The 12,067-nt window shown below is 41.6% G+C and overlaps 1 protein-coding gene across 3 annotated transcripts in view; it reads right to left on the reverse strand.

Annotated features, from left to right (window-relative positions):
* ppfibp2a (PPFIA binding protein 2a) overlaps positions 1–11,530 on the reverse strand; it is a 66,663-nt gene extending 55,133 nt beyond the window's left edge. For all 3 annotated transcript variants that reach the window (XM_079874216.1, XM_079874217.1, XM_079874215.1), the window contains exon 1: positions 11,279–11,530. In XM_079874216.1, the coding sequence (XP_079730342.1) occupies positions 11,279–11,326 (48 nt within the window). In that variant the 5' untranslated portion in view covers positions 11,327–11,530. The remainder of the gene's footprint in view (positions 1–11,278) is intronic.
* Between the last annotated feature and the right edge of the window lie 537 nt (positions 11,531–12,067).

The following is a 12,067-nucleotide window of genomic DNA, read 5'->3' on the forward strand; positions in this document are numbered from 1 at the left end:
AACTTAGCCTTTCATACCGGATTTCTTTAATAAAAACTGTGGCTAACACTATATTTGCAGGGCTAGCCATTGTAATTAGTGATTATCTCCGTTTTTACATTTTGAGACAAAAAATGTCCTGCCGTTTGGATTGCGAGATTTTTTGCGAGACTTTTCAGTAGTAATATCTTGTACTTTACAGTATTAGTTGTACTTTATGTATCCCTGCAACATTGCCTAATTATGTCTTTCTCTATTTTTTTTTTAACTCGACGCCTGTGAAGAGACGACTCGACGCCTGTGAAGAGATGACTCAACGCCAGCGATGTTATGCCCTAAATTAATACATGATTAACTAACTTTATTTTTCTATGTACATTTCTGAAATGCACTTTCTGTAAAGCTGCTTTGAAACAATGTGTATTGTGAAAAGCGCTATACAAATAAATTTGAATTGAATTGAATTGAACTGAACCATAGTAATAGAAGCCCATCAGGTTTTCTGCAGTTTCTGAAGTTCCTAAGTTTCTTTTTGTTGGACCAAAAACAAAGCAAACTTTCAGCATCAGATGATAAGAACATTGTATGAAAGCATGGCTCAATACAGTATGTAAGTATTCCTCATTAACTGTGCTAAAATATTAATGGGTTACATTTTAATTACATAAATTTTTTTTTTTTAAAGTTTCAAATATTTTTGCAGGTATTCGACTTATAAAGAATACATTTGAGTGGCTAAGGCCCTGACTCTGAGGTACCCCATTTTAAAGGACAAAGAGGACAATGGATATGTAAGTAGACGATTCAGTCTGTTCATACAGTTTCTTATTTTGTGTAAAAAAACTAAAACTGACCAAACAATATTTTAAATAGCACTGGCACTTGTCTCTGAAACGCAGGTTTACATTTGAGCTGACACCTTTGGCTGATGTTGAAGGAGTGAAAAGACTTTGGTCGTTCAAAAAAGTCTCTGCAACCTGAAAAAAGCACTTGCAAACAAATTGCAAGGCCTGTGGTGAGAGCATATGAAGAGTTTAGATGCAAAAGCCTCTAAGTGCCATCTGAAATTTTCTTCTAAAATAAGTATTTTTATCAAGCTTGTATATTTAGGTTTAGTAATTTCAATTTAATGACAATTAATAGGTAATTTTCAATGTCATTAAAGTGAAATAGCTGAACATAAACATACAAGCTTGATAAAAATGATCATTCTAGAAGAAAATTTCAGATGGCACTTAGAGGCTTTTGCATCTGAACTCTTCATATATTTATATTTTTTCTACAAATGTATCATTACAAATGTATCATTAAAATGGGTGATAAGATGCAAACATTTTCTTTTTCTTGCCTAGAATTTAGAAATAATATTTTACCTGATTGTTTTTGCCTGTGCACAAGGACATGGATGTTGTTGGAGAGGATGCTACCTCAATAGAGGGACATTTGAAAGTCCTATAGAACCAACATCAAAAGAGACAGCCATATACTCGCATTGATAAAGAGCAAATGAGGAGGAACTTTGCCTGGAGGCGGAAGGAGATTATTGTTGGGATGACTGTTGAAGATGCGGTCAACAAATATCCGTTCTTGAAGAGTCCATTAGGGGTTAGTGTGCAAATTATAAAAGTACACATACCGATTAACACGTAGGACACTGAAACTGTATACAATTCTGATTTTCTTATGCTTGTCTTTTTTTATCTAATTTCAGCTTTATCAAGAAATTGGTTTCCTGTACAAGTCTGTTAATCTTTGCTGGCATTTTCAAGAAAATTTTGGAAACATTGCATACAGTGTGCCTACATCTTGCTCAAAGGAAATCTTTTTAGCAAAGCTGCACAAAGAAGCTAGAGAAGAATCTGTCATTGAAGACCATCTTGGTAATTGACTCTTTTAAAACTTTATCCTGTTTATTAAAGGGTTAGTTAACCCTAAACTGAAAATTATGATATTGATTACTCACCCTCATGTCATTTGAAATATTATTATTATTATTATTATTATTGTTTGTTCATCTTTGTAACAAATTAAGATATTTTTAATGAAGTCTGAAAGCTTTCTGTCCCTCCATTGACAGCTGTGCAACTACCACTTTCAAGGCTCAGAGAGGTAGTAATATCATGTCAATATCTTTTGTTTCAGGAATAGATTTTAAAGCAGCACTTCTCATGTTGCCAGCTTTGTTCAGAGAGAAGCTTGAACACTTCATTGTGCTTGGGGTCGGGGAGGTGCGCATATATTTCTCTGTCTTTGACGTGAATGTCTATCATAAATGCATTTTATAATACTTGAAATAGATTTACTGCCCACATACAAATGAGGTGAATAATAATCATCTTAATCCTTATGCATGTAGACTATTTCTCTACATCAGTTAACTTGTATGATCATAAAATTTGATTAAGACACAATCTGTTCCCTATCGAGGGAACTCAACACTGCGTCGTTGAAAACGACTCTTTGGGGACGCTCCCTTAGCGTGCGCCTCTGAAGTATGAATGAAACTAATCCAATCCTGATTGGTGTTGCGTTATGACGTAACATGTGACGGCATAACCGGATGCACAAAAGTGACGCCGGCACACACACACATTAGCTTTTCGCTCTTCAGCAAGCGCTCTCTGTGAAACTGTCTGTCTTATTTGGTGTTGTTTGTCTGTTGCAAAAACCCTATCAGTATGGCGAGTGAACAATACATAAAGTGTGTGCACCCCTGCCCTAGATATCTCACGGGTGGGGACACGCATCAGTTGTGTGTGTATTGTTTAGGAACGCAGCACGCACAGGCAGCTCTTGAGGGGGCTGCCTGTGAACACTGTGAAGCACTCCCTATTAGAGTGCTGCGCTCCTGCTTGGCTGTTTTCAATGATGATGGCCAGGCTCGCGATCCCCACGGTTCGGGTCCCGCGTCCGTTGAGGGTTTGCCGTTTTTCCCAGATCTTCATAAAGAGATCTCCAGATCCTGGGAAAAACCCCAGTCTTTTCGCATCTAATCACCTACTTTATATAATTACAGTAATGTGGTGGGTGCGAGAGAGATGGGATATGGCAAGATGCTGCAGATGGAGGAAGCTTTAGCTAGCTATCTTTCTCCTGAAGCAGCATCTTGGCTTAAAGCCCCGGCGCTACCCAGCAAACCGTGCAGGGACACTTCTGCACTGGTTGGCCGGGCTTATATGGTGGCTGGTCAGGCTGGTACGTGCCTGCACTCAATGGCGATTTTGCAGGCGTACCAGGCTGACCTCCTTAAAGACCTGGAAGAGGGCGAGGGACCGACTCTTGCAGATATTGCAGAATTAAGAAGAGCCACGGATTTATCTCTCCGGGCCACTAAAGAGACGGCGTGCACTATCGGCCGCTCTATGGCAGGTATGGTGGCCACAAAGAGACATCTGTGGCTGAATCTGTCGGGTATAAAAGAAAAAGATAAATCTTTTCTGCTGGACGCACCACTATCGCCTTCTGGCCTGTTCGGTGATGCAGTCACTACTGTCGTCGACAGGTTTCAGGAGGCGAAAAAGCAATCAGCGGCATTCCAGCAGTATCTCCCTCGCCACTCAAAATCTGGGTCTAGGAGTGCTGGTCCTAGCTCCTCCCACTGCCAAGAACAGAGAGAGAACGTTGCCTCTAGAGCCCCTCCTGCGGGAGCTTGGCAACAGAGGAAACGCTCTCAATCGAAGTCCTCTACACAAATGTCTCCCGCGCGTGTCGAATCAATTCTGCCCATGGTGTCCGGGATAAAGCTAGGCCAGGCCAGGCCATCACTGTAAAGCAATTTCAAAGACTGCTGGGCCTCATGGCAGCAGCATCCAATATAATACCTTTGGGCCTTCTACACATGAGGCCCCTTCAGTGGTGGCTGAAAGCCAAGGGGTTTTCCCCAAGGGGAAATCCGTTCCTTACAATCAGGGTCATGTGCAGATGCCTTTGTTCCCTGTTAATATGGAATAAACCTTGGTTCCTGTCCAAAGGGCCAGTGTTAGGAGCGTCATGTTGCCAGATAACCATTTCGACAGACGCCTCCCTCGCTGGCTGGGGCACGGTCACGGACGGCCGCTTTGCCAGGGGTCTGTGGCAGGACCATCATCACTCTTGGCATATAAATTGCCTAGAGATGTTGGCTGTGTTCAGGGCTCTGAGAAGCTTCCTCCCAGACATCAAAGGTTATCATGTCCTGATACGTTCAGACAATACATCAGTGGAAGCTTATCTGAACCAACAAGGGGGACTCAGATCGCGCCTTCTATCCAGACTGGCGCATCAGATTATTCTATGGTCCCAAGGGAAAATATTATCTATCAGAGGAATATATGTCCCGGGGGTTCAGAATCAGGGAGCAGACATCCTGTCGAGGCAGGGGCTGATGCCCGGGGAATGGAGACTTCACCCAGAGGTGGTGAGTTGATATGGCAGAGGTTTGGACCAATGGAAGTGGATCTATTTGCGTCTCGAGAGACGTCCCACTGTCCACTTTGGTTCTCCCTCACACATCCAGCCCCACTGGGGTTGGATGCCCTGGTACAGGCCTGGCCGAGGCTTCGCCTGTACGCTTTTCCCCAAATCGCTCTGCTCCCGGGGGTCCTGGAGAGGGTCCGTCAGGAGGGCATCAGTCTTCTTCTGGTAGCCCCGTTGTGGCCGGCCCGAGTATGGTTTTCAGACATAATTTCACTCCTGATAGCTCCGCCGTGGCAGATTCCTCTGAGGAGGGATCTGTTGTCTCAGGCAGAGGGTACAATATTCCACCCTCGCCCGGAGCTGTGGAAACTGTGGGTCTGGCCCCTGAGGGGGTCCAGTACCTAAATGCTGGTCTATCAGCTGGGGTGGTTGAAACCATAGAGCTCTAGGGCTCCGTCCACTAGGAGATTATATGGCCTCAAGTGGAATGTCTTTTCCACTTGGTGTAGAGAACATGAGTTATATACAGTTAACTGCCCGGTGGCTTCAGTTCTGGAGTTTATCGAAGATCGTTTCTCTGCGGGTCTCTCCCCGTCCACACTTAAGGTGTACATGGCTGCCATTGCAGCTTTTCATGCACCACTGAGAGATGGGCCTTTGGGAAGGCACCAACTGGTCATACGTTTTCTCTGTGGTACATGGAGGATGAGACCGACAATCAGGTCCAGGGTTCCTTCCTGGGACCTGGCGGTGGTTCTCGAAGGGCTATCCCTGGCTTCCTTCAAACCCCTTCAGTCGGCTTCGCCCAAGGACCTCATATTCAAGATGGCTTTTCTCTTAGCTATTACTTCTATTAAGAGGGTGGGAGATCTTCAATCCCTGGCAGTAACGCCAGCTTGCTTGGAGTTTGCCCCCGGCGGAGTTAAGGCCATCCTGCACCCGAGACCTGGCTATGTGCCTAAAGTGCCTTCTAACATGGCACAGTCCACTGTCCTACAGGCATTTCATCCTCCACCTCATGTGTCGGCAGAAGAAGAAAGGCTCCATTTGCTCTGCCCAGTTAGAGCTTTGAGTATTTACCTTGATAGGTCCTATTCTAGGAGGAGGTCGGACCAACTATTAGTGTGTTTTGGGTCACCTAAGAAGGGGCTCCCGGCATCCAAACAAACCATTAGTAATTGGATTGTTCAGGCTATTGCCTCGGCCTACAAGGTGCACAATTTGCCTTCACCTTTGGCCGTAAGGGCTCATTCTACTAGAGGCATGGCGTCCTCTAGGGCCCTCCTCTCGGGGGTGCCCCTCCAGAAGATCTGTGAGGCAGCCGGTTGGGCTACCCCGCACACTTTTATCAGGTTTTATAGTCTGAACCTCCCTAGTACGCCTGGCGCACAAGTGCTCTCGTCCTAGCTGAGTGCCTGAGATCAGTTTCACTCTAGGGCAGGCCTTTTTCGGTGCATGGCATAGTGGGCATTCGTTCCCCAAAGAGTCGTTTTCTTACCATGCCCCTTGATGCCTGGTAGCGGCTTGCTTCATCGCGAGGCTAATGTGTGTGTGTGCCAGCGTCACTTTTATGCATCCGGTTATGCCGTCACATGTTATGTAATGACGCAACACCAATCAGGATTGGTTTCATTCATACTTCAGAGGCGCACGCTAAGGGAGCGTCCCCAAAGAGTCGTTTTCAATGACGCAGTGTCTCGTTCCCTTCTCAGGGAACATGGGTTACAGTCGTAACCCAAGATGTTTTGTGCTTTTGTCTTTTACAGTAAACCATCTTCATCACATCCAACTGTTCAAGTACAGGAAGCCACTGACTGGAAAAATGTGCTTACAAGAAAAGTCACTGCAGTCATCAAGAGTAGATGGGATATAGATATGCTGTGCTAGCTGTGTGGATGAAGGGGCTCTTTCTGCATTTTGTGCCTATTTCGTCTTAAATTTGACACTTCAACACACTGATGTTTCTTCAGCGGTATGTTTCGAAACTTTCTCTGGATGGTGACAAGCCTCTTCCTACCCTGGTTACCAGAGTAATCAACCTCTTACAGTAACATCTGCACAAATCCATTGCCTGTTCTGTTGTCCTAAATGTTCTAAATTCTATCATCACTACATTGGTTAGCTATAAAGTTCCATATTAATTACAAGGTATTGCTACTGACTTATAAAGCCCTAAACGGCTTAGCTCCAGTTTATTTAACGGATCTTCTATCGCCCTATAATCCATCGTGCTCTTTAAGATCACTAAATTCGAGGCTTTTGGTCATACCTAGGATATCCAGATCATCCAAAGGAGGGAGATCATTTTCACATTTAGCTCCAAAACTCTGGAATAGCCTTCCTGATACTGTTCGTTGCTCAGACACGCTCTCCCAGTTTAAAACTAGATTAAAGACACATCTCTTCAGCCAGGCATTTATATAATATTTTTAATCTTACAGTTAAATCCAGTCTCTAGTTCATAAACGCCAGAGGAGAACTGGCCCCCGACTGAGCCTGGGTTCTCCCAAGGTTTTTTTTTTCTCCATTAGGTCACCTGATGGAGTTTTTCGGTTCCTTGCCACTGTTGCCTTTGGCTTGCTCAGTTGGGGATACTTAATTTAATCAATCAATCAACAATACTATTGATCAGCATTACCAAACGTGGACGTTTTACACTAGAAACAAACACTGATGTACTATTATATTTAATACTGTGAAGCTGCTTTGATACAATCTGCATTGTGAAAAGCGCTATATAAATAAAGTTGACTTGACTTGACTTGACGATGAATTTTTATGTGTGATGAACAATTAATTGTCTCGACTCACACTGCTGCTGTGAGATGATGTAATACATTTCAAGTTATTCTCTTTGTAAAAGAAGGTTTATAAATAAAATTGAATATCTGTAAAATCTGCCAGTTATCTAAGCCAGTTTCCTTAAGATATTGTAGCGACACTGACTTGGCATCCAGCCAGATGTTCTGAATTAGCGAATCCTGATTTGCAAAACACAGCTCGTTTCTTCTTGAGTAAACAAAGAGCATTCTGTTTACGACCCCCTTGGGGCATGTTGACCAGCGGGGGCGCCGCTCGGGCTAGGGCCTCCCTGGCACATGACACATTTATAACAAGCCGAGCGTTGAGCAAAAGGGTCGACCTAGTCCCTTGATTCAAATCTCGCCAACTCACGGGACTCACATCCTGACTCCCCCCCGAAAGGGTGGGGGAAAGGACAAGAGTTCACAAAAGCAGCCTGAATTCTGAATGACACACACACACACATACATACACACACACACACACACACACACACACACACACACACACACACACACACACACAAACATCCTTTGTGTTTAACTTAATATCCTTTTAATGTATGTAACTCAGACTTGTATCTGAACTTCCTGTATGTATGTGTGATTAATGTTGTTTTGATCATATAGTTATGATCTTCGAGTGTTTGGCTCTGAAATGTATTTTTGAAGAATGTTCTCCCAGTAGAATCGCATCCCGTAACCCGATCTCATTGGCAGGTCATAAAATTTGACCACCAAGCTCATCCAGCCCTATGCAAGGGAGACAACGGGGGCGCAACATTCCAACGCACACACATTCCAAAACACACATTACACACACAGACACCATCCATGGAACTTTTCAGAGAAAAGTACCGCTAAATATTTTAAATATATTCCTTTTGGTGCTTAGATGTCTTCACATGCCACAATGGAAGTATCTACAATTTTATTGTGTGTTAATCAAATGTAAAATGCCTATAATCGGGTTTTTGAGTGTAATTGTGTATCCTTAAATGTTTTATCTGTCATCCTTGGTATCTGGTTAACCGTCGTGTTTTGACTGAAACACTCACACATGCGAGATTACAGTAAAATGTAATCTTCTGTGTGTACAATCTTTCTGGGTAGAAATGACGAAAATTCATACCATCATAAACCATGCAGATTAGTTGTCCTGACAAGACAAAGAAAAGATCTTCCCATTCGAAATGCTCTAAGATGATTCGTCCTCCACGCAAAGGAGGCGTACACGGGACACTGATAAAAAGTCCAAACCTTCAATTCTCTCTCTCTTCTCCCTCCTCCAAAACTTTGGAAACCCAAGTCCGGACCGGCTTCCGCCTGCTTCTCTTCTCTTCTCTTTTATTTCTTTGTATGTTTTTCTATAGTCTAGTTCCGTTTTCCTATTCGCCTCTGTTCATTCACGAGCTGAATGAACTTAGCCTGAATCATTCCCGGCAACTTCACCTCAAAGAAAGAGACTCGTTGGACCTCCCGCGCTCGCGCTCGCCCGGAAGACACAGCACGCGCACGCCTCCCCTCAGACGACTCACGCTGCTCTTAAAGACACACGCAGGACTCTGCCTTCCTTCCTCATTCAAAGAGAACCATATGCAAGTATCGATTATTGAATTGAACTTTTAATGTGATTTCTTTGTTGTCTCTCAAGGGTTACTGTCTGTGATTTTTGCCATAGCCTACTGCGATCTCTGATCGCAGATTTTTTCTTTCACTTCCGATCTCATCTCTCATCCCTCTCTCTCTCTCTCTCATCCTCTCTCTCATCCTTTTCGGTCATTCTATCTTTCTCTAATTCTGATCATTTTATTCTCTCTCTCACTGTTATTCGTTATCTTGTATTGTTTAACTGTATTTTATGTACATAGACATATAATCCGTGTGTATTGTGTAGTTTGATGTATTCCTTAGTTCGATGTATTATTCCAATTATTAAATTCCATATGTCCTTGATTGACTCTGTTTTAATTGCCCATGTTACAAAGTCACTGAAATGTTCGATCTTAGCTATATGCTTTACCTTGGTACGATTTAAGTAACCTAATTTTACAAACACAGAGAGTTGTTTTTTTTAAGGCCTGGAAAAGATACTCTTTCTTGTGTTTGTAAGAAGGATAATTTTCCTTGAGAATTAAGTTAATCTTACGTTTAATGTTTGCTGGACAAACAGATTGTTTGATAGCTAAATTAATTCCATTAAAGTTATCCCATAACTTCGAGCTGAAATAAGACTATTGATGTATTAATGACGAACCATAACGCGTTATGGTAATCATTCATATATCAATCTAGTTCAGCTGCGATAAATTAATGTAACTGTAATATGCAAAATATTAATCATATTCATGATTAATTATTAAAATTCCCTATAGATCATTTGAGCTAATATTAATATTAATGTACAACCCATTGTTGCAACAATATTTTGTTTTTGCGCACCATACGATTAAAACTGCATTGTCAATAGGGCATATCCTGGGGATCCTTTTAATAAGTACGTACAGTACTTTTAATCCTTTTAATACAGTACGTACAATTGTAACTTGGGGTACACAATTGGCCCTTAAATGATACAAAGTTATAAGGTACAATTTTGTACCTCTCATTAAAGGTACAAAAAGGTACCCTTCAGGGTACCACCCCAGTGATGGCCACTTGTACCCTAAAAGGTACCGTTTTGTACTTTTTTTTTCTGACAGTGTATAGTGCTCAACATATGCCGCTAATATATTATATATTTATAAACTTTATTACAGGCTCTAGGCCCAACAGCAGGACATACACCATACAAAAACAAACAAACAAACAAAAAAAAAACAAAAAAAAAAAAAAAAATTACATATACATATACAATACACCCTTTTTCACAAAAGTCTTAAAAGGCACTCATACCAATGCTTCCATAGATGTGATTGATATCGGACCGAGCTACACCTGGGACTTGTGAGCCTTACTATAATATAGTTTTGTGACTCATCAAGTCGACACATAAACTTAAACATTAGGTTCCTCAAGAGGGCCTGTAAACAGCTTAGCCTCAAGTCACAAAAAAGCTTACTTGCACTGCTGCTCCTGGGCTTCTTCAGCAGTATCCTCAGACAATCATTATATGCTACCTGCAGTTTGCGCATGGTCTCCTTTTTGTAGTTGACCCATAATGGGGCTGCATACATAGGGGTACTAGCATATACGCATTATAATGGAACGGATTATTATTGCCGCTTCCATAGGCATCAGTGTTTATTTTACAAACTCTAAATGTATTCATACTTATGTGAATTTAAATCTATAATAAACATTATGTGGTTGAAAACACTGAATAGTTGTGATTATATGACATTCGCTGAGCACGTCCGTCTCTGGCTCAGCTCCAGCCAACACACGAAAGCACATTTGAATTTAGCAGTTGATCATGTGATGCACTCACGGTTCTAATTACACTGGTGTGATCGTATGCTCCAGGGACCAGCCTAAACTGATCACATCGGTGTGATCGTACGTGCGAAAGGTTTAAAAAGAGGTTTGTAAATAGATTGAATCGATGAGAAGTAGTATTCCTCCTGGCAGCCTAAATCTAGTAACTTTCAGACTTTTTTTTTTTTGGAAGGCTTCAACATTGCTCCTGGAAACCCATTCTCCAGGAAAGTTTATTTTCATGACCTGTGCATTTCAAGTAATCTCGAAGACCTGATTATCTGATTTAGGTGTTTTTGATTGGGGTTGGAGCTAATCTCTGCAGGACAGTGGACCTGCAGGGTCAGATTTGAAGAATACTGTTAAATGAACTTCCTGTCTATGGAACAATTGTATGTATACAACCAATATCACACTAGATATGGCACTCATAATTCTCCATGATCCTTTAATGCCATGCATGTATCACTGCATACATTTCACATCAGGCGTTATTAAACATATATAAAGATATATTTTAAAAAGGCCTTTTTAATGTACCATGAGCCCTATATGACTTCCAGGTTAATCAGCTTAGAAACAATTTAAGAAGTTCTTAACATATTTCAAATGCAAGATTAAGCATTTAGATAGACATTAGTGACAAAAATGAAAAAGCATCCAAGAACTGAAACGGACATGCTTACCTTTTTCAGCCAAGCAAAATGCTTGTAAAAATCAACGTCCCATTCCATTTTGTAGGGCCATTATAAGATCCTTCAGTCTGATACTATCACAACTATCTTAGATACTTCACACAGAAATAAAGAGTGTGAAAACTTTTTTTATTTCTTTTCATCCTTCAAGTACACATTATGTGTCTCCTCTCTCTCGTCTGAGTTTAGCTTTTGGTTTAGGTTCCTGAGCATCTGGTTTGGAGCAGCGGTCTGTAATATCAGGCTTCACTCCTGCCAGCTGCTCTTTTTTATTTCCCTCCCTTTCCTCCTCATATACTCTCCTCCTCCACTCTTTTTTCCTCTGCCAGACTATATTATTTATAAACATTTTCTCCCCCCTTTCACTCTTTCTTATTAACAAGTTTGGGGGCTTTCTGTAGGGGAAGCACTTTCAAACATTTGAATAGAGAAAGTGAGTGTGTGTGGATTGTTAGAGGTGGGTGCCCCAGAGGAGCAGTGCCCCTCAGAGAGGCCATAGCGTCCACTTGAGAAATTATGGAGGTACCAGACAGCCTGCATTATATTAGACGTGTGACAGTCAAAACTCTGTTGACAAGCCTTCATATGTTATGAATTTTCCAGCAGGATATTCCATAAAAGATGCAATATTTGCCATGTGGGTGAAAAAAAAACAGTTATAAATGAGAATAGAAAAGACAAAAAATAATATTGTATATGTAGGTGTATTCTTCAATTTACTTATGGACACAAACAACACTTGACATGACATTAAAGGAATAGGGTGAATATTATAAAAAT

The sequence above is a fragment of the Squalius cephalus genome (assembly GCF_949319135.1).
Source record: "Squalius cephalus genome assembly, chromosome: 6".
NCBI lineage: Eukaryota > Metazoa > Chordata > Actinopteri > Cypriniformes > Leuciscidae > Squalius > Squalius cephalus.